The 24,020-nt window shown below is 45.3% G+C and overlaps 1 protein-coding gene across 2 annotated transcripts in view; it reads right to left on the bottom strand.

Moving 5' to 3' along the window:
* Window positions 1-976: 976 nt before the first annotated feature.
* The window catches only part of SOBP (sine oculis binding protein homolog), a 116,292-nt gene continuing 93,248 nt past the window's right edge, over window positions 977-24,020 (bottom strand). For both annotated transcript variants that reach the window (XM_050894544.1, XM_050894546.1), the window contains exons 6-7: window positions 15,755-17,709; window positions 977-1,028 (exon numbers count right to left, since the gene is read on the bottom strand). In XM_050894544.1, the coding sequence (XP_050750501.1) occupies window positions 15,757-17,709 (1,953 nt within the window). In that variant the 3' untranslated portion in view covers window positions 977-1,028; window positions 15,755-15,756. The remainder of the gene's footprint in view (window positions 1,029-15,754; window positions 17,710-24,020) is intronic.

The following is a 24,020-nucleotide window of genomic DNA, read 5'->3' on the forward strand; positions in this document are numbered from 1 at the left end:
CTTGTTTTCATTGGTTTTTCCATACCATTCTAATTATCATGAAAGGGCTATGCATATGGAGAGATTGTCTCACTGCCTTCCTGGATCACTGAAAACCATCAGGGTTGAAATTTCATCCAAGTCTTTCGTGACGCCCAGCAAATATTCCCCTCAGATTATTTTACACCTTGAGGGAATTTTGGTCTTTAGTTCAACACTCTTGCTCTGTTCCCAAATGGGGCGCTATTTAGGGGAATTTAAAGAGAAAGCTGAGAAGAATAAACATTTACTGAGTTCTCTTGGCATTCAGTCTCTGAAAAACCACAGTATAAACTATTCATGCTGCTTCTTACATCTGTCAAATCAAAAATTAAAAGCCATAAAAGTGTAACACTGAAAATATGGCATTAGAAAGGATAAAGGTGGCCTTTGTAAAAATAACAAGGAAAGTATATTAGCCAATAAAATATTCTAACTCTTCATTTAAAAGTGCATCATGGGTAGGACAGAGATGACTCTGAAGCGTTGCTACTCCAGTATTACCCCTTTCCCCCATCAAAACTTGAATAGGTCCAAAACCATACAATGCAAATCACGATTCTTAGTGTAGCAGCAAAACCACAGCAGTTTTTCAAAGGAAAAAAAAAAATTAAAAAAAAAAAAATCCGTATCATTGTCCAGTCTCAAATATCTGAACTTTGAAGTCAGAGAGGGAAAAGTACCTATGTTGGTCCGTGTGGTTTTTGAAACCAGGGTGAAAAATCCCCCCCAGCAAGAAACCAAGAGGAAAAAGCGTTCCTTGGAGGAGAAGAGGGGTGGTCGCAGGAATGCTGAGCACACTGTGTGGGTCCATGATGTGCTGTCTTCTGGGTCAAAGGCACCCGTGGGACCGAGGCTTCCTCAGAGGGGCTTCGTGACACAAAGCTGCTTTCTTTGCTGGACTTTTAGCCAGAGGGGGTGGTGAGCGGACCAGCTGGTGTCATTCGGTGGAGTGACGTGGTTTGCTCTGCTCCCTTTCTCCATGCAAGGTACCCTGTCGGTGAGCGTTCCTGCAAAGTAGACAAGCAGAGGTGGTCAGGGCGAGCGGCAGGAGACTCACGGCAGGCGGGCTGGGCACTGCCTGAGCTCACATCACACGCAGCCTCACGCTGGGTGGGCGGCCAGGCTGGGACACAAGCCCACCACTTCGGCCTCGGCTGCCCCTCGTGCCGCAAGGGCCGTCGGTACACGCAGCCTCCGAGGTTGCTGGAGAGGAAGATGGAGGAATTCCTGTGATAAAAAGCTGGAAACCGATATAATAATAGTTCATTCTCTGGGTTTCATAGAGCACCTTTCATCCTACAAGAGCACAGGTGAATAATGATACTTTGCAATTATACAGTACCCTTCACCCCTTCCTTGATCTCAGTGTGCTTTACAGAGCTGGGATGTACTGCTCTCTGCACGGCACAGGCGGGAAAGTGGAGTCAGAGAAGGAGAAGCATTTGGACCAGGATCCCCCAGCACCTGGGATGGAGATAGGACGGGGAATACCGCATGTGCCAGGGCTCCCCAGAGACACCTCATTGCACGGGCTGGTGTGCAGCTCCACAGGGATGATTGATCTCACAGAGAAACTGGGATGGTACCCGGAGACAGCTCCACTCTCGTGTAAATATGCATCTCCCACTAACAGAGCTAATTCTGTAGGTATTATCTGTGCTATGCATGCAAACTGAAGATGCACATCTTGGCCTTTCCCCAAATCCCTAGTGATACAAAGGAGAGATGTATGCTCAACACAGCAAAACCAAGCTGCAATGAGGGAGGTCGGGCTGGAGTCCCCCACAACCTCCTCGGTCTTCTCTTGGGATGCTCTGCAACCAGTCTTGTACTGACACTGCCTAGCATGACAAACAGAATTCAAATAAAGGCATTTTAGGACCCAAAGCAGAACTAGGCATTACTCTCACTGAGGTAAACTGCTACCAAGATCTGATATTTTCAGTGTTGACTGCATACATTTCCACAGACCATGTGTGAGATGAGAACAAAACCCTCCAGATCCTGCTAGAGCAGATCACAGAATTAGGCAAAGAATTTAACTTCCCAGTTGTTCCCTTCTTCTGTCCTGGTCCTCATTTCCAGATCCATTTTTCTCCTGTTATCTGACCAGATGTTCTGACTGCTTTTGTTTTCTTTCTTTTCTCATTTTTTAGGATACAAAAGGGATGCATCCCGCAGGGCTTATCCAGACAACCCCCTTCTGAAGCCCATCGGTGCTTTGACTGGGTGAACAATACTGGAGCAAACACAGCTTTATTGATTTGAGGCCTTCAGAAAGCTGCATGATAGCTCCCCTAAAATACGGTGAGCTTTGCCAGTGGTGAAAGCCAAGGTCACAAAAATCTTTGGAATCACGTTTTTGAAAACCCAAATCACCTTCCTATCAATATCTAATCTAATGCATTTAACAACACCCCAGTGGTTATAACCTCCTGATGCCTCAGTTTATCTAGGGGCTACTGGGTGATACACCCTGGCCTCATGCACTTCTGCTTCCCTTGTCAGTTGACCATGTAGACTGCCTGGCACGGACTGTCCTCTCTCTCTACATTGCGCGCTTTGGACTCTGTCTACTTGGATGGGATCTGCTGTCCCCTAAAGATTCGGACTGAAACTCTGAAGTACTTACTGGCCTTAATTTTGGTGCTGAGTCACATTTTCCTTCTCAGTCTGCTCCACTGTCTCCCCTTCACACTGGCTGCTCTGCGATCCCTCTTGTCACTGTGCTTGTATCCCCCTGCCAAACCTCCACCCTTCTCAAAGCAGAGACTGGAAGGCACATTGAATATGTTGACCAGCATAAACTCCCAGAGCACGGAGAGCACTATATCTAGGTTAAGGAGTAACATTTGGGCTTTCAGGCAATATGCCCAGCAGGATGAGCAGCTCTGTGTGTACACAGAGCTGTGGACAAGAACTAGACTGAGAACTAAGTACTCTCCATAAAGTACACAACTGCTTTCTGTCACTTTTTGGCTTGAAATCTTGCTCTGAGATTAACTAAAAAGGGAAGCAGAGAAAATAAAGCCTGTAATGTCTGTACGAAACCTCACTCTACACTTTAGGTACTTTGCCTGCTCCTCTCTTTGCATACATCAACAGAAACGAATTTCCATCCCTCACTAATCAGTCTCAAATGGCATGTCATAGCACAGACTGATAAGTGATTTGGGAGGGAGGGCATGAAGAAGTTCACTAGCTCTCGATGCTTTCTGCCTGGAGCAGTCAGCTAGCTTTGTAAGTCCTGTCTATTTTCCCCTACTGCAGATAGACTCAGTGTAACAGAGTGTGCAGATTGGAGAGAAGGACCTTCCCTGTTGATTGGCTCATATGGCAGTAATTGCATTTGATGAATGCATCTTTGTAGCGATCAAGTGACAGAATAAAAATCCATATCATGCATAGCATGCAAAGTTTTATAAAGAAATGAGAACACACTAGTCATCACCACTTCACAGTTGGATGTTATACACCTTGTGCCAGCACTAGCGTGCATGACCAGCACAATAAAGTCAGCTATTTATATCTCCCCCCAAAACCAAATCACTTTTTAGGAGAGCAACATATGCTTTTCACCCCAGCTGAACTTGCCCTCAACACACATCAAATATTGCTGATCAGATAGAAAAAATGCGTCAGCCACAAAAGAAGAATTTTTGTAAGCATAAAGCCATGGAGTTGAGCTTATATGAGTTGCACTGAGGTGAGCACACTGGGTTTTGCCTGCTTTCGAAAGCTAAGCAGGGCTGGGCTGACCCTGGGTTGAAAGACCACCTAGAAGTCAGAGGTGGGCTGTAGTTCCAACCCCAGCAGGCAGCATGGAAAAGATGACAGAAAGAGAACAAGTAGGAAGGCTCATTTCTGCCCTACTGTCAATGCAGCAGGGATAAAGGAGAATAACTCAACTGGATCATGACCCAGCTCAAGCAGGTAACTTGGAGGTTCATCTATGCGGGCTCAGATAGCGACGCAGTGCTCCCCTGATGCAGTGCGGTGAGAGCCGCACTGATGCCCTCTGTGGCTGTTAGTTGTGACCTGAGCAATGGGCAGCTATGAAACAGGCTGCACCAACACAGAGCTTTCTCTTTGGTTTATGCCTTGACACGTGAGGATTTAAATCCTTGCTCAGAACAACACAGAGTCAGAGCTTGGCAGGACAGTTTGGCAGCTAGGGCAAAGCCTCCCCAGCAAGCTTCCCTCCTCCCTTTCTGCAGCTGGCCAGCTCTTTCCATGTGCTGCTGCAGACCTACAGCCCTTTGTCCTGTGCAGCCCCCAGGACTGGTGTGGTGGGAAGCTTGGCCCTGCTTGGTAGAGCCAATTGCTGGAAGTGCTCCTCGCTCCACTCGCCCTCCATGCCTCCATGCCGAGGAGCTGGGTAGCTCAGCCACGGGGGCGTTTCCTTCTCCTGCTCCCCCATATCCAAGCACCGATCCCTGTGTGCCTGCTCCCAGCGCTGCCCTACGAGCTGAGTGTTGCCACGCTGGCAGCACGCTTCTGCTGGCAGTGATAGCCACCAGAAATAGCTGCTTCTACCCAGTGCCCTCCCTAGTCATGTCCTACCTCCTCAGAGGGGCCATGTCATTGACATGGCTTTGGACACATGCGTGCATGCAGACACACACAGTTTTTTCCATGGTTGCTTCCCCCTCATTCTGTGCTCCATTGAACATTTCTGTCTCCAGATTCACATCTTATTGTTCAGAAAAAAATTAGAGACTGGGTGGGGAAGGCTGAGGCAACTGTTGATGTGGGCTGGCATGGCAGAGTTTCCATCATTTAGCACAGCACTTAATTCACCCGGACAACGAATGCTGATGTGCTAAAAGAAGCCTAGTTCATCTGGGACATGCATGGCCCTAGAGTAAAGGCACTACAATTATTTTCTCAGGGAAACTGCTCTAAAGATAAACCACAAGAGTGCAGCTAAAGTCAGCATGGGAGCAAGCTCAGCCCTGGAAACACTCTGGAATCATCTGTTACTTGTAATAGTTCTGTAATTTATTTTATTTTTTTTTTAGCAATTCTTAAAGCAGTTCAAGCTTCTTCATTAAAACCTTCCCCTTTAAATACTTGATGATTTATCTTTCCATGAGCTAAGTGAAGGGATGCCACACTGCAAGAGCCAGAGGAGGCCTTTAGCACGAATGGGATAACAAGCAGGGTCCTTAAGCACCAACCCTTGATTTCGAAGGTGGTGTTTTCCTTCTGCTCTGGTCTTGTAAGCTATGGATCCTTCTCAGCTTTGGGTGAGATATGCAACTCAGGCTCTCCTGCCTACTGGAACGCAAGCCGTAATCTGAGCAGACATTGTGACTTCAAGGAATGCATTGGGGAAGAGGCTTGGGATTTACCCTCCTTTTATGCCTAGGCAGAGAAGTGGTAGGGGCAGCTCAGTCATCCCCAACTCTGTGAGTGAATTGTTGCAGGGATGCACCAGAGGCTGTGCTTGCAATCATATCCAGTCACCTTGTAGTCAGGGAAGGACCTTGAGGGACAAACATGAACTGGAAAGCAGAAGGTCTGTTGTGTGCTGACTCCTGCTTCCCTGCATCTATTCCTAGAAAAGCCTTTGGGGAAATTTCACCCGTTTACATCTATGTTCGACTCCTTGCTGGTACATTTAGTACTGTCTCTCACTAAACTCATTCAATGTATGTTAAATTGAACACTGAAACTAGCTAGTGAAGTTAGGAACAGGGATGTATGTCGCCATGCCCTTGTTATGTAGCAAGGAAATGGTGGAAATACAGTTCCAGGCTCTCGTTTGTGCTCCTTTGCAGCCCAAAGGAAAATCACCTCTTAAAAAGACGAGGCAAAGGAATCATCACTGTGGAAGAGATCCTGAGAGTCACCAAGATGCGGGGTACATGCTCCTGGATTTACCAGGCAGCCAGTTCACTGAAGAGAAATGAGACAGAAATGAAGCCCTGTCTACCTCTTTCAAAAATGGTGACAATTGTTCAAAACCCAACTATCTAAAAGCAGAGTCTGCTCTTGACTGGTTTGTTCCAGCCCCAGGCTCCATCGTAGGGATACAGCATAAGGCAAAGGGAAAAGGAATCTCTTCCCTCTATTATACATTTCCATAAACACAGTGCTCCCCCCAAAATAGGAGTACAGTCTTGGCCTGGGTAAGCATGCAGCTCTTCTTCATAGCCAGTGGAAATAGGATTCCCTAATTCAGCAGAGAGCAGCCACATACTTGGGAGAATGGCTTGGGCTGCCATAAATCCTCCCCTGTACCACAAAGCAGCAACGCAACTTCACCATGCAACTCGCTCTGCATAGACCCAGGGGACATGGCACCTCCTCTCACCTTCAGGTTTGGATTCTTCTGGGCAAAACAGCTGCCACCAGGAACCCATGCCGCAGCATTTTAAATTTCCATTTCCTCATGTTCCCATCACTGTCAAGCTTTTTGTGAAAGCAGCTCCCCACCGAATCACACTGCTTTCTCCTTTCCTCTCCTTGTGGTACAGGTAGAGGAAAGGCAGGGGCTCATGAACTTTAACCTGGGGGGACCAGTGTCCTCATTCTCCTTCCCAGGCCCAGGGGTGCTCCAGAGCAGGCACTGCATTCGGTGCTCTGAAACACATCTGGGAAGAGCCTCTCTATCCACAAGCTTTGGAGGAAGGCAGAGGAGACCAGTCTTGGTAGGCTAAGATGAACATTTGGGCTCAGTTCCCCAGATTTCAGCATTGGTGCTGCTGTCAGGTTTCTCTGCCATTGTCACACTTCCTTCCCCACTATACCACTTTCTGCTTTTCAAAGTAGCAATCTCCCCAGAACCTCTCTAAATATTCTCTTCATATAATTTTTCACCATTTCAAAGAAATTTCTCATGGTTTAACCTTTTATAGAACAATTGCTCAACGAGTTCATGAAACTCCCCTTCATTTTCAATCTGAACTAAAGATAAAACGAATGTCAACAGGCCCTCCTGCCCAGCCCCATGGCACCGTCCTTCTCCAGGCTTTCACTGACAGGGGGTCTCTGGTTTACATTTTGGGGCATTTCGAGGTATGTACGCAAATCATGCAAAGAGGAAAATGCCATCATGGTTCTGGACTTCTAATCTCAGCTGTAGCACCCGCCACCGCTGGCTGTGTCACCTATGGCAGACCACAGAGCCTGCCTGGGCCAGATCCTGCTTTACACTGGCGTAACCGGGTATAACTCCACAACAACAAGGCAGCCCACTGCCCTCCAGTTAGTGCAGCACCAATGTATTTGGCAGCATGTAAGTAGTTTGCTTTGCCCCACGGATGCTTCATGTGCAGATGTGGCAGAAGATATGATTTTCCTTTTAAAAAAAACAGCCAAATTTTCAACTAATTCTCCCATTCTGCGCTGGGATAAAGCTGAAACTTTGCAAGGATCTTCTTGCAAAAAAAAACAAACAAAAAAACAAAACATAAAAACTAAAACAGAAGGAAAACCAAATCCAGACAGTTTCTACTCTCCTTTCCTGAAAACAGGCAACCACTGTGATGTGATAACCCTTCTTTAAGCCTCCGATTTTGTCTGAATCAGAATAGAAACTTCCACTTGAATTTCAGCAGCCTCCTGTGGGCCCAAACCACTAGGCTTTTGGCTATTCTGAGGTGCTTCTCAATTTTCTTATCCAAGCTGATCTCTCCAGTAAAACCAGCTAAATAGCCAGAAAAAGGCAGATTAACTTTGGGTAGCAGTATGGAGGAGGACGAATGGTGAGGATGGGGGTCTTGCCGAGCAACAGCCCGTACCTCCCTGTGAGAGTCCTCCTCCTCACCTAGATTACGCCTGGGCCTGGCTTTTTCAGCTGAAACGCTATTGTGGGCCACAAAAAACAAACAGACAAAACAATGGTAACAACAATAATGATTTTTTGCAGAAGCATCATCGAATCTTTTTAGTGAAAATGTTCAGCATCCCGTATCATGAAGCAATCAACATTTTCCCATAAACAACCCCTCCATCCAACACCATCCAGGGCTGCATGCCTGGCACTGTCCCCATGGGGTTTCTCTCTGGTTTTCACAGCCCCCATCCTGATTTGTTTCAGCCTAAGCACGAGCAGGTGCAGACTCATCTAAAGGCAAGGGGGCACGCTCAGGTGGCAAAAATGTCAGGTAGATTATACTGTGGGGGAAGGAAGAAAAAAAACCCACCCAGAACACATAAGGAACAAGCGGGTGAGACCTGGCATAGACCTTGGTGCAGTGCTAGGCATCTTAGGGCATCTCCCTTATGCCCAGCACTGCTGGCCACTGAGCGACCTGCACTGGACCCAACCATTGTTTCAGATTTTCTCTATTTCCCACCTCCTCTCTCACCCCAAGAAAACAGAAACAATATTTTTACCACCAAGATAACCGGTTCAGCAATAATTGGTAAACTGCTTCAAATAAAACAGAATTGACATTTTAATTATCTTTGAAAGGTAGGGTCAGAATTCAAATTTTCAGTGACCTCATCATGTATCTTTTCTTTTATACTAGTGTTCAAGCATCTCTCAATTGGAGAATTCCTGTGGGAAAGTGTTCCCCCTCCGCCTCCTTGGACAAGAAACTTAGAAGTGGCAGCACAAGTGGTTCATGAAAGCTTATAAATATTTGGAGCATAAGCAGGCAACACAAAGTTTTACATTTAACCACGTGGGCTCCAAATAAATAGCTGAAAATTGCTCTTAACCATAGGTTTCAATATCAATCGGCCGATGATGGGATGCAGATCTTTCCAGAGAGGTCGGAACTCGATAGTTATTTCACTCTGCACTACCCAATCCCTAAAACCTCTATTTTTTTATTTTTTTTAATGTGTGCTTCTATAGAAGATGATTACATTACACAGCCTGAAAGTCCAAAACTGGGACTGGAAGATGGAGTGCAGCAGAGAGCGGGGGCGTCCTCTCGACAACATAGTTCAGCCTCTTTGCCTCTATATAATTTGTTATTGTAGGTTGGCTCGAATTTAAGACAGTAATGTTTCAGAAACACTTGGAAAAGCAAGCCAGCTGCAGGGAGGATATCGTTACAAATTGAGACACATGTTGTACAGGAATACCATTCTTTTCAAATACCAAAATCATGTCTGGGGAAGTAAAGCCATGCAAATGAGTCAGAGGCAGGACCTCGGTCTGTAACGTGCCGAGGGCCTTCAACTTGCATTAGAGGCATTGAGCGCTGAGTGCGCACAGTACTGCACAGGATCAAGCCCAGATATTTAATTAGCTCTAATTTTCATGGTAGAAGCAAATGTTGAATAGTTGAGGGTTCTGCAAAATGTCAGAGGTTACTTCGATTCACGGCTCTCACGAGATGATTACACATGCTTCCAAACACAACCTCTGGTCCCAGGAGTGAAATGCAACTCATTATCAAAATAGTGTAAATAAGGTAATGATTAGTAGGCCTCAGCCATGAGGCCTTGACTGATGGAGGCACCCAGGAATGTGCTTAACTTGCCTGTTTTGCTCTATGGGACCTAAAAATAGACAGGGAGAAACTCAGCAGGTAATCTGGAAACAAAAAGTGCTTCAGAAAATCTTGCTTGTCACAGTCTGATTTCTTCCTGATTTCTTGCTCAAACGGCTTTGCTTCTGCTTTGCTTGAATCTCCCACTGCTTTTTTAACAAGAATTTAATTTTATCTTAAAATCTATTGCTCACTGCTTGATTATGTCCAACTTTTTCGCAACCACAGTCCTCAAAAGTGTTGTGCTCCTTTCTGACACACTTTCAGGTACTGCTCGTAATACTGAGATATAGTTTATAAGCTCCTCACAGTTGTTCAGAGCTCATCGCTCCGCACTGAAGTTGGCCATGGTTGTTTCAGGGTCAAGCTTCACAAAGGCTATTAGGTGCTTAGCTCCTTATCGGATTTCAGCAGCAATCAGACACATACTGTCCAGGATCTTGGCCTCTAAATGTAAAGACAATCATTGTCTCAGATGATGTTTTTACAAGGGTGCCTGTCTGTTTTACTATGGTCTTTGTTGTTAGGGACTCTGTATTTAATCATGAGTTGTGCTTTTTTTCCCCATAAACTTTCCTTGCGCCACTGACTTTGGTAGATCGACAGCACAAGAACAGACTGATGGAGAGAGAGCTAGCGTCTCCCCCTATGCCCATTTCACACTTAAGACTTTTGAATGCAGCCAAATCTGCTTTGCACCAACTTAAATAAAAGGAGTATTAGGCCTTATATGTATGAAAGTGCCTGGTCAGTCTTTAAAGCCTGGCAAAGAATTATGAGTAACTTGTTGTTTCAATATGAATGTGGGTTGTACCAGCTTAGGGAATGGCATGGATTAGATGCTTATTTCAGTTCAAATAATTTTCATTTCACAAGACAATTAAAACTAATAAGGGCAAGTAAGCACCAAAATGATCTCTGAAGTCAGTGGTCCCAGGTCCTGGGAGCTGTCAGGTAGGCTACAGTCTCCAGGAGCCGCAGACTCTGCAGATTTCTGCAGGTCTGTCAATCGAGCTATGGCATTTTTTGCTGGCTGAAGTTCTGGCTGTGTGTTTTGTTTGCCAACAGCTCTAGATGCACACTACCTTTGCAAATCAGACCAGGTGTAGTTATTTTCTAAATTGGGTTCAAGAATCAGATTTCATATTTGAAACATATGCCCTAGGAGGTTTTATAGAAAAGCAGGAGGAACCCATCAGAAATCAGCACTTGTTCCTTTGATTCAAAGAGTGTGCAGTGATCTACGGCAGTGTACCATGAGCCTGCTATTTACTGCCACTGAGACGGAAGTTAGTGCTCCCACACCCCGGCAGCAAGATGTAGGAGCTGAAAGCTACCCTGGAAGTATGTCATTTTATACTTCACCATTTTGAGAACCCTTTTTTTTTCTTTTTTTTTTTTTTTTTCCCTGGGAAATCCTTTTTCTGATTTAATATATCTGAGAAGCTACACAGGCAATTTTGAAACGTAAGATCACACTGCTAGAGCCAGGCAACTCTCAAGGGCAAAGCTTCAGTTCCAAGCAAATGTGTTTAAGGCTTTGTCGTGTTAACAGTCTCTCCTCTCCCCCTTTAGATAAATGGAAAATTTCTGTAGGCTCATAAGAAGCCAGGTGAAGGAAAACTTCTGAACCAGAAGAGTAGGTGTTAAGTGTACGAGTCCAATTACCCTGCTGATTTAAATTAGTTTAGCACCAGTGGAACTATATCCAGCTAAAATTAGCTAAGGCTCTGGCCCATAGTACTGTGTCAACGAAGATGATTAGTATAAAAATGTGTTTAAATATATAAAATCTGTTTTCAAGTATACCTTTAAGGTCAAATTCTATCCTGATCAGAGCGAGGAGGGCAGGATAAGATGCTGTTAGATAGATGCTACAGTGACACAGGAGCGATAAAAACTCTTAAGGTAGAAAGAGAGGTTAATAGCTATGCCCCTTACCTCAGGAATCCTGACCAGAGCAGGAAATCTTGTGCTGGACCATTATGGGCAGGGGAGCTCACAGTGGGATATATATTACTTCTGCTGTGAACTGGAGCATTCTGCATGTTGTATATTTTTACGACTACAATGTATGGACCTGACAGCTGGAGGTTTGGGCCTATAACTCAGCAGATGCTGACCCCAGGACATACAGGTTGGCTCTGTAGGTGGCCATACTCCTACCATTTCCATTAGTTCTGGGAGAAATTCTGCTGACACAAGCAGAAAAACACCCTTCTGCCCCCAACATAGGATTAGTCAACACACACACATACACACACAGACAGAAGCTAGTTGTGAGTTTAGTGTATGCCACTTAATTTTCTAATTTAGTTTACCGTAACTATCATGTTAAATCCAAGCAGACCTTAGTGTTTCCATTTATTTACTTTAGGAAACCTTGACACCAAAACTGGAGGGTTAAAACTGATCCTGCCTGGACATAAAGCATGTAGGCAGGCAACACTAACACTGCTAATTTTAGAAACTCACATTGCTCAAACTTGAAAAAATAACACTCAACAGAATGTTCTTCCTAGCTTCATTCCTTTATCATAGTAGGACTTTGGCACCGAGACATCTTTTGCTGGTTCTTCGAACTGCATCAAGCTAGAACAGCTTGACAGTCCATATCCTGATGGAGAGACTACACTTTAACATCAAGGATTATGTTGCTGATTAGCACTTCCAATAATCAAGTAATTGGTACATTAAATAATCCAGAGTTTGGCGACTTGCCTGAAAAGGTCACGCTTGCATTGATTCCTTTTTAGAGAGTCCATGTTGCTATTACACGAATTCAATCTGTCTGTCCAGAACTCTAGCGTAAAAATATTTGTCTAATTTCCTTCTTTTCATACAATTTGATGGGAAATAAAATCCAGGAAAAGTTGCACATTAGGGCAATATGTTCAGATTTTCCAATTAAGGTAGGTGGGGAGCAAGAGAGAAAAAGACAATTCTCTGGACTTTTTCTTCTCCCGGGTTAGCATGGCCAGTGCAATCAATAAAAACCTCCAAGGGCCCAAGTCAACACAATTACTAGTGCAGCTCCCACCCTCTTTGTATTGTAGCAGAACTTCTACGAGGTTGGGAGTCTCTCATGAGGGATCCTCCCTGCAACCAGACTGCCGAAGGAGCAGAGTTTTACCTCCGCCCTTCCCCAGGCCTGGGCAGGAGGAACTCATGGGAACAGCGGAGGTCAGGGCTGCGGTGTAAGGGGCTGCACCGACGCTCTGCTCTCCCTGCTCGTCCCCTCTGTACAGACACGGGCAGGCTCTGAGCCCTGTGCAGCCTTCACAAACAGACTGCTGGGAGGCCAGAAATCTAAGCAGCCCCCCTGCTTCCCTGGACTGGCTATTACCAGCACTAGTGAAAGGAGGGCTCTGCATGAAACCAAAGAGTCTTCACCTCAAATCAATCATCAGAGCTGCACAAATCACTTGTGCGTGCCTTGAGAGGCTCAAAACCCACCCACATTTCACTGAGGTACCCACTGGAATGAGATGGTTATCACGCTGTTTATTTCTGCAGAGTATTCTGGATATCCTCTTTCCCTTGAAGCACACAAGGATCCTGGTCTCCTATCTCTTCTGAATAGAGGCTACTTCTTTTCTTTTTGTGGAGAAGGAGAGGATGAACACAGACTAAATAATAACTATCACCATGCCATGCTATGCTATTGCACAAACCCCAGAGGCACGGCAGACACCTAGGCTGGGCTTTTTAACTTTCAGTGTCTATGGGGACATCTATGTCTGTGCTATTTACCCTAAGTTTCCTCCACAGCAGGGAGAAATAGGCACTCCTAGGGCACAATTCGTCTGAGCTGTCTTAGCTGTCGACTTCAGAATGAGCTCAGCTGTCTCTTTGAAGTGCCTGCTTCTCTAGGTTGATTTTAAAGAGAGTTTAGACAATTAGTTCAGCTGTGTCTTCGTTCCAGATGTCTATATTGGGTCAGATTAATCTTGCCTGCCAACCTGAAAACTTTCCTGTAAGACAACCCTTACACTGAGACAAAGGAATATATAAAACTCTTGGTGAATGGGAAAATGGTTATTCCTGAGGATAGCCACAGTGGCAGTTATTGACATTCAGAGAATACAAAGAGCTGAGGACAATAACTGAGTGATAAAGCATCCTTCTTGTCTTTTCAATGCAGCTTGTTCAGTTTGCCCACTTTCTCTGTCAAATACTACCCGTGAAGTGATCTCGTGTAATTCTGTCAACAGGCAAAAATATACAACTCAGTGAAGCCAGAGTCTCTGAGTTTTAAGGCTTTGGCTCTGGATGATGCTAAACCCTTCTTGGGATCGGGATCTTGGAGAGGTGGCATTACTGCAGCCTGGATGGTCTGGGCAAGCACAAACAGATGCTAAGAACCAGCCTGTCTTTGACTACTGTGTCAGCACACAAATGTGCAAGTCTCTTAGCACTGGCTTGAAACAAACCACAGCTATGGGGAGCTTAAGCAAGGTGGGAAAGGATGGGTTAACCACGGCTCTCCTAGAATTAAATAAAAGGGATACAGCCAAATAGTGGCCTTCTCACTAGGTCAAATCACAACCCCTAGATAAAAGCATGCGTACATTTATGAAGAGACAATCTTTCAAGCTCCGAAGGTGGCACACTGGGGTTTGCAATAAAGATCTCGCTGCTGAGAGGGACATACAGCACAGCCATACCTCAGGGGTGGGCAGGGGGATCCCCACTAGCAGGGCCTAGGAGTGTGTAAAGATTTTAAATATTCACTTGACTTCTGAGTTATTGTATATGTTGGTTATTAGTCCAAGGAAGTTACAGTTGTCCTCTGTTCTTACAAATGTATCTTTTAAATGTGTCAGCACATGCCGAGAGCAAAGAATAACGGTTCTGTTCCACCAAAGAAAGTAAATAAATACTGTTTGTGATCAAGGGAAGTAACGTTTCCGGCACTGCAGCCAGCACAGTGAATGCGGTGTTAACAAATAAAAGGGAGTCCTGACTATACTGCGGTATCTTTGATGGTGCAATTAGCCTCCACTGATGGAGCAGGGAGATGTTGCAATGGCCCAGATTCCACAGCCTGCGCTGCTATCTACAGTTGTAGGTGCCAAGCCCTTCAAGGCAATATTCATATTGCACCGCTGCAGTCACTATTTCTGCTACCAGGGACAGGGATTTACTGGAGGCTACAGAATATTCCACGGATTGTAATGAAATCTGGCATGTCATCAAGCCACATCCGGCAAACCGTCAGTATTTTACTGCTGAACAGATTTCTTGCAACACCCACCATTTTCCCTTTTCCGGAAAGAAGCCCTCCACGCTTGTGAATCTAAACAAATGCAATTACATTTGTTTCTTGCTCAGATGTTTGAAGCAACAGACATATATTAAACTAACAGTTTTACAAAGGCACTGTTTTATCAGAGGGATTCAGTAGGCTGGGAATAGGGAATGAAGGGCGAGAGGTTTCTGCCTCTGGAGCGTTGTCCTTGGACAAGCCACAGTTGTTGGTGGACTTACCCATCTCTCTGCCTTGCTTTGCAGCTCTACCAGGAACCATGCACATATAACAACCACAGGGCTGGGGGAAACCTCAACTGCTTCTGTAAGGTGGGAGACTTGCACCAAAGGGAGATACCTCAGGTAAGAGAGTAAAGCCCCATGGCACAGGTCTTGCTGACATAAGCTACAGCAGGCAGGTCCCAAATAGGTGGCAAGTCCCTAAGCACCGATACCTGAGGAAGGAAAGCTCAGGGAGAGGAGGTTCACTCCCCGGGAGAACAGCCCGGCTGAAAGCCAGGGTGCGGTCCGGAGGCAGGCCAAAGTAAGATGGCTGGAGATGACCATTTGGTAAGTCAATTGGATCTGAGCTAGCAGGAAGCAGCTGGGTCGTCCTGCTCTACCCTATGCTGTAGGGCAATTTCAGTCATCATCATGAAGGTTTGAGTTGCTGCGTAACTCAGCTGGAATAAGTAAGCAGATTAACGGCCCAGACCTAAACCATATCCTAGGCAGAAAACCACTGTCTTTGACATACACAACACAATAATTTCACAGCCAGCACCATCACGAAATGTTCTGTGAGCAAAAGTGTAATGTGGCTGCTGATGGATGGAGTACTGACAAGTACAGATGCAATACAACACAAAGAACAATATTAAAACATAAATACCAATAGTTTTCTGAAAGTGCTGATAAATCGGGATCTGTATCTTGTTTCACAAAGGCCACATCCACACGAGTTTGACCTCATACCTGAAAATACTCATTCTACTCACACAGAAGGCAGTAGTGATTACACAAACCTTTACTTATTCTGATTTCGAATTCGGAGACACCTCCTTTTCAATGGTGGCTCCAGATCCTCTGGCCCTGTGCTGAGTATTGGCGTTGAGATAATGCACGGCGCGATAGCAGTCTTTTCTGCTGGTTTTGGCACAGGCTGGATCACGCAACCTGTCTTGGGCAGCATCCGCAAAGCATATGCATGGTCCTCGTCTGCTGGATTGTTAAGGTTCGGGTCCTGTTTGTCTCCCCCAGCAAGGGGCTCTTCCCCCGTCTTCTTGCCAGCCTCTCCCTCGAGGTGGCAGTTTGATGCGCAGTTGTTCTCCTTAACAGACTCCAGCTCGCTCACCGCCAGCTCCTCCGGGGGCTGGGGCTTTTTCGGCTCCTGGGGCGGCTCTGGGTTCTTGGAACCCTCCGTGCTCTTCGTGCCATTCACAATGACGTTGCACACCGCTGCACCAGCTTCCAGTCCCGGCGTGCCGGAGGCCAAGGAGACAGGACAGCAGTGAGCTCCGTCACTGCACGGTAACGTTTTTGAGTCAACTGGGCTGCAGTTGTCCCTGCAGTCGCTGCAGTTCCTTTTGTCTGAGCTACCAAAAGCCAAATTTACAACACTGTTAGGTTCACGTTCAACTTTCACTTGGGCGTGTAAAGCCCTGTGGATAACATTGTGCAGCCTAGACCGGTGGCCTACTGTTAGGTCTATCACACCGTCCTGTGGACCCTGTAGCACGCTGGGGAAACCAAATTTACTGTTCACTGGACTACTAGGTCTGACAGTCAAGTCAACAACTTCATTTTTACTGTGCTCCTGAAGCACTTGAGCTTGATTTAGGGACTGGCCTGAGCAGCTCGGTGACGAGTCAGAGGATTTAGACGATCCTTGCTTCGACTCTCGAGGGGATGAAGAGCTATTGGTTGGCTTTGCCCCAGACGTCTCGCTGGAGGTGCTCGGAATGAAGCTTTCGCCATTGCTGGAGAAGCCATTGGGGGGTTTGGAGTCGTTGATGTGAGGGATGGGAATGGGGATGGGAATGGGGACGGGCAAAGGGACAATGACAGGATATGGCACTAGTAGAGTCGGGGGTGGCACCAGCGGGGCAAGGGATGGCAATCCAAAGTTCATCATCTGTGGCATAGGCATAGGACCATTTGGCATCATGCTGACAGGGGGAAAGGGAAGACTGGGCAAAGGAGCTCCGGGAGGGGGAGGCGGCAACAAGCCTGGAGGATTCCCAGGCATGGTAGGTGTTGTGGGGGGATGGATATGAGGGGAAAGCATCGGCCTGTGCATGGGGCTAGAGGTGGGACCCATATTTCTAGGACCACCTGGTGGGGGACCGATTCCAGGAATCATCGGATTTGACAGAGGGCTATTAGGATTTGAGGCATGGTGAGGCGGCCCACGAATAAATGGTGGACGGATTTGCTGCATAATTTGCTGTTCCATGAATATGGGCAGAGGAACTGGCCCACGGTTTGTCATCACCATGGGAGGACTACGAGGTGGGACACCAATTGGAGGCACAATGCTAGCAGGTGGCTGGACAGAAACTGGTGGAATATTTGGATTCTCACTGATGGGAATAGGTTTGGGAACTGGCGTGGGGATTTTAGTGACAGAGCAGTTGGCAGTGTCAGACGGAGAGGCAGTGGTAGACACTGATGGTCCAGGACCTTGAATTTGGCCAGCTGCAGACGCTGGGGATGGGGCTTTTCTCCGAGCATCTGCTAGCGGTATATTCCAAGAATCTGGAGTCAGCAGCTGCACCCCAGTGCCTTCTGCTTTATTTTCGACTGGAGGATGTAATGTACTGCACAGTCCAGCTGGAAGATTGGCCTGTGTCTCTTTGTAGAAAATGTCCATTTTGTACTGATTGAGACATTTTGCACTGCAGAACTGAAGCCTTCTTTCCCCGTCCCCAAAATCCAGATACTCTTTTGTGTGTCTTATGTGCTTACACCAGTCACATACCTACAACACAGTAATAAAATCAAATCAGGTAAGAAAAGCAATCTTCTCTTCATAGTGTTATTTCAAAAGTAATTTTTCAGTTGCTTTCTAAATACTCACATTATTTTTCTAGCAGAAAAAAAACAGTTATGTTTGTGAAAACTATGCTTTTTTTGCTCCAAAATATTGGTGAATTGAATGCCACTCCCTTTTCTGGCTCCCATGATCTCAATTCTACCTTATACAGTACATTATATATCTTAAACCCATACCACAGAGAAGAATTGTCAGTTGGCATAAACTGTTATAACACGCATATGTAAGTATACAAATCGTTTGAGTACGGCTGTGATTACTCCTCAGTGGTAATTTAAGCACACCTGTACTGCCTGGGATGCCATGCTACACAAGAAATATGATAACTGGAAAGGGACTCAGAAAGTTGCTGGAAATGAATGCAAATCATTTCTGCTAAACTGCAGCACACTGTAACATTTAGTATTCTATTAAGAGTATCAAATAGTAAGTTGGAAAGGGTGTGGTATTTTAAAACGGCATCATGAAGCAAAAAGCATCATTCATCCTTTGCCCTTCATTCCAAGGCGAAACTTGGAAATAGTCAGGACATTTGTGTGAGGTTCGAATAGTCCCAATTCGTGATGTTTCGGCAAACTGGAATTACTTTCTGAGCTGTTTGCCCGCTCTTGTGTACGAGTCAGTTTGAGTAAAACTTCTTGGCAAGCAAGGGTGTATTTTGCAACTTTTCAAATACTACGGCAAAAAGTTTGCATTGCAGGCTCATTTTTGGTTTGTTTCTCTGCTTTCCATTTAATCCTTTTCTGTCTTACTATTGGTGTGGTGAAGGAATAGCCGATTTTTTTTAAAGTAAGGCTGCAGAACTAATTAAGCTGTGAAAGGTTTTCCCAGTTGTAAACCACTAGACACCAAAGTTCAAAAAATAGTCATTCTAGGCTTCAGAATCCATTACTTCAGAGAAATTATTGTGATTTCATTAACACATTAATTTTGCAACACCAACAGCTCTCACAGATGGTGAAGACATGATCTACAATTCAAATATGACTCTTGTTTGCACAAATGCCTTTCCTTCATATGGCATTTTAAACAAGAATTAATATGAGTAATCTTGCCATAGCTATAAACAGATAAACAGATGTCAGATTTTTCAGTGCCTTACTTTTTTGACAGAATTTTACACACACAAAAAAAACCATTTTTGTAATTTACATTAGTTCTCAAAATACTCCACTGACAGAGATTTTTGGTGCTTTCTAGCAGCATGTTGAGCCTATGACCATGTCAGAATACATCCTGGTATTGTTTGTTCTGCCTTTTCCAAATAGCCCATATTAGCTCGTTTTGAAATGACTATATCTTTTGTACAAAAAAAAAAAAAAAAAAAAAAAGACTATGATTGTGAAAAGACTGCATTAAAAGGATAATTAATTTTAATAACTATTGGCCATATAAACAATTCAAAACAACATATGTCGGGCATCTGATTACCCATCTCATTTAACTCTCAGCTTTCCTTTAATACAAACAGTGGTGACATTTTTGAGTTTTCAGTAATATATCTTTAATATATATATACACACACATACACACACTATATGCTATGGCTATTAGCCCATTTATTTTAACTATGCAACCTTTTGGTTATCCAGTCACGTTGCTATTTGATTCCCTCTCCTGCCTTCCCTCCCCATTCACACACTCACACACACTCTCCCTCTCTCTACCACAAAGTTTTTATCCCAACATTTAAATCAAACTACATAATTACTTGAGAAGTAGCAACTATTAAGTCACCCCTGAAGTTTGGGAATGCAGGGCCCAGATTTTTAGCTTGGGCACACAGACACAGTGCCATGTGAGATAAAGCAGAGGGGGTGCTGGTGCTGCTCGACGTGTGCAGCATTAGGACGGATGTATTTCCAGCACGATGCCCCGTGCAAAGAAGAAAATTTCCCGGTGCGTTACAAACAAGTCCAGCCCCGCATTGAAAACACACTGACGATGTAGCACCCTAAAAAATGTGGAGAAAAAGGCTGCCAAATGCACAGAAGGGTTGAGATAAACACCTCCGCTGCCACAGCACGTGCATCCCCCCCCAGGCACGGGGCGGATGGGAAGCGGGATTGCACTGAGCAGGGCAAAGTGGGGGCACCCCCACTTCCAAGGGCTCCTGGGTTTTACCAGGCATCGGCTCTCCCTCTGCTCCCTGCAGGAAGGCTCGGCAACCATCGCAGACAGCACCGGAGCTGGGCAACCCCTCGCCGCAAATAGTGCAAACACGCAGCAGTGGGCACTGAACCATCCCGGGTATTTGGCACGGGTATGGGGTTTGCCACCCACCGGGCAAGTCAGCACAGGATCATGTGATGGAAACATCCTATAATTGACATCCTGAAATTTTCTGGCTTGCCACTGTTTTCCAAGCAGACAAAAGGGGAATTTGTGAGTCTACACCGTGACTTAATAAGGTACTATTTAACTCAGTAGAGCTGCTGAATTTACCTTAAAGTCGTTTTTGATCGAGAGCTCACTGCTGTAGCCACAAAATGCTATCTTTTTTGCATGTATGGAATCAGGATGTACACCACCGTGCTCCTTCTGCGCTGGCAGGATATGCTCTTGCCCTACGGGCTGTGCAGAGAGGCAGGGGGTCTCCACATGTACCCCAAGAGCTGCACAAAGAGGTACGAGGAGCTCCCAGCCGGCTCCTGGGGCAGGCTGGGGCAGGATGAAGCCCACCCCAGCCCATCACCCAAAAAACAGTGTCTGCTTGCAGGGGAAAGACGAGGAGGAGTCCAGCCCCAGAGGCGGCTGCTGTAAGGGATGGGGCAGGACTTCAGATGCAGCTGCTTCCCTGATTTAGTCCTGGGATGGTGCAGCTAAGACTTGCCCTTCCTTCGGGGCAAAGGAAGCAAACCAACTTGTAAGCCTGCTGCCAAAGAAGCACCTGAGAAATACGAGAGAGTAAACCCAGCCTCCTTATCTTTCTAGGAAGAGCCCCCTCAGTGACTTTAATTAAACAGACTGAAAGAAAAATATAGCCCCCAAAAAACTTGTGGCATCTTTTCTAATAATTTAATTTTATTAGTTATCAGTTGAAAAATTCACTTAAATACTTTAATGTTTTATTGCTGTATTGATTTGTTTATGTCAAGTGGGCTCCTATGTCACTCCTAGCTGAACAAATATTTTCTCTTCCTCAGTAAAATATTTAGAAATCCTGCTTAGAAATCCTCTACTGATTTCTCCTGTTTTCAATAATTCACTGAGGTACAAGAAACTCTGGTCTGCCTGCCTCACTCACATATTGATCACAGACTGTTCTGTATATTTTATCACTAGATAAAATTAATTAAAGCCACAGAAATTAAAGGCAGAGATTCTGTTCCTCTGAACATCCTGGATGGACTAAATATCTAATAATTATCTCATTGATTTTATGCAACATCTCAAAGTGTTGAAGTTAACATCAGTGAGAAATGCCTATCTACTACATCCATGAATTTCATTATTTTCTTTCTTTCTTTCTTTCTTTCTTTCTATCTATCTATCTATCTATCTATCTATTTATTTATATAAGCAATCAGTCTATGCTGCTTCTTCAAGACACAAGTATAAAATGTGCATGTCATACACAGGTAATATGACACCTTACAATACCATACTAAAAGGTAGGAAAACAGTCCCTACAATGAGGAGGAAATTACTGGAGGAGAAAAAATGTCACTTAAGAATTAATGAATCAAGTCTGTCTTACAGGATTGATCATTTAAGATGAGGTCAATGAATTTATGATACAAATGGCTATATCACTAGAGGTAATAAAACGGAGCAGTATCATTCATTTTACATCTAACTAATGACGTGCTCAGAGTAATTACAGACTTCTTCTAAAAGCCTACACTGATTAGTTCAGATGTGATAGGTGAAACATGTATCTTTCCATTCAATAAAACAACATTTTCTTATCTGTAAAACACACAGCCTATGTCTTATTTTTTTAAGCACTTGCATTCCATACAAAACATCGTCGTTCTTCACAATCAGCTCAAAATCTCTCTGTTCATTTATTCCTTCTGCTTCCCTTTTCCTGCCTCATCCTTTCCCTTCACCGTACAACCAAGAGAAGAGCTAAACTGTTGCAGAGTGCTTGTTAACGCTGTGCATTGGATTTGGTAGTGCTTACACATGGGAGTAGCTCCCTGGGTTTCAGCGGGATTAGTCACGAGAGTTAATGCTGCGGGATCACGTTCGGAGGGCCTGACCCAGCACCCGTGGAAAACAATGAAGAGACTCCTCTTTAATGCAATCAATTGGCTTTGGGTCTGACGCTTAACGCCGGCCTCTGCTCACCTTGGAGTCAGCGGGAGCCTTGCCCCTGACCTCAACAGGAGCAGAGGCAGAGCCGGGGATTTTGGAAGGAACTGCAGCAGAAATACACGGGAAGAAAATAAATGCTGCGAGGCTGAGTTTCAGACATTTCCTAACAAACATAGGCGAAGCAACCATTTTGTACATTTCTACCCAAAAGGAGGTGGGACCAGTAGCGGTGTGACTGACAAGGAGTGTGAACATTTCTGAGATAAAGGGTCAGACCTTGCAAGGTGCTAATAGATCCCCTACGCACCTTCATCTCCCTTGGAAAATACTCATAGTACCGCTCTTGGGCAAGCACACTTCACACCACGAATGCCAGAACACAAACCCTGAATAACAGAAAGATCAGTAATAAGATAACTGCCTATCTCATTCAGCTGTAACGCAACAACCCTCAAGAAGATTAAATTTACCTAACTGGGGCATGTCCAACGCTAAACAACAGAATGAACATTTCCTTCAGTACATTTAATGTATTTATATTTTAGTGGCGTGTTGCCAGTGTGCTACTTATAAGCTCAATGACTTGATATCATTCATCCGCTTTCCTGTGAAACACACAGCAATCTACACCAGGAGACAACTCAGAAGACACTGCATCAGCAGAAACACTACTCACACCCGATACGGGAACACCGAGGAAGCCAGGACCGAGGGATTCTGTAATGCTCGGATTTCTCTAATACAAAGAGGGGAAAAAAGCCATTCCTGTTGGCATCCGTATCTTTATTTTGATAGAAACGTCCAAAGCAGAGTCCAGACATGGCCACGAGGTTGCCCTGTGGGCACAACACAGGCATCCTGCTGCGCCTAAAAGGGCCACACTCAGGCTTTAGGCACAGGGTAATTAATACTTAAATTGGCTGTCAAATGCTGGCATGAAGTTCATCCATTAGTGCAGTCCACCACTAACCTCTGAACAATAATATAGTATCAGACACTAATTCATTAAGAAATACATTTGCTAAAATCTGTCTGTGGAGGTATTTACATCAGTCCGAGGGAAACCAGGAACGAGTAACGTGCAAACACCACCGCTGCGGTGAAAGACAACCTGTGCCTTATACACAGCATTTTGGACTAACATCAGCTCCCTGGTAAAGCTTAGCAAGAGGACAGAAAGGGGTCACCAGGGCAAAGACAGTCCCTTTTCAGCTTCTCCAGAACGAGAGGGTGACTAACGAAGCCCCTCTCCTTGCTCAGGAGAACGCCGTTGTGGGACATGTTGCACAAGGGAGGGCTGCATCGCCTCCTGAGGACCAGGCTCTTATCAAGGATGTCGAAATACGAGACTGAAGATTATCAAAGCCTCGCTTCCTGGCATAAAATCCATGTATTCAACTTTGCTGGGTAGCTTCTACTCCCTTTTCCCACTGTGGTATCCAACTGCTGTCTCTTCATACACACTCAGGCATATGTTCTGGCTTCACGGATGCCACTACACATTTCTTATAGCCCATTCTGGCCCTGGTTGCCTTTCCTTTTAGCCCAGACTGTGTCCCAGGCCCTTCCCTGCAGTCTCCGACCCTGCCACCCACCCAGGATGTGTGAGGTGTGGAGGCAGAGGCACCCATCCCGTCCCAAAAGCCACAAGGCGAGGAGACAAGCCCCCTCCCCCTGCACACACTCCTGCCTTGCAGCCAAGCAAGAACCTGACACACCAGCCATATGTTTTTCAGCAAGGGCTCAAGTTCTTTGAAGCCTGCCAAACACTGGATGGAGCAGCAATCTAGAAATTAGGAAGTGACTTGAAATGCACATACAGAGATTTCTAGTAAACAGCCAAATGAGTCACAACTAGTGCTCTTACACACAGCTCAGTCAGACCCTTTGCAGATCACCCAGTGGCCGCTGCAGCATGGCCAAGGCACCTTGCCACCTTGCGCAAGGCTGTGAAGCACTCCCAGCAGGACACC

Source organism: Gymnogyps californianus, chromosome 3, assembly GCF_018139145.2.
Source record: "Gymnogyps californianus isolate 813 chromosome 3, ASM1813914v2, whole genome shotgun sequence".
Lineage (NCBI taxonomy): Eukaryota > Metazoa > Chordata > Aves > Accipitriformes > Cathartidae > Gymnogyps > Gymnogyps californianus.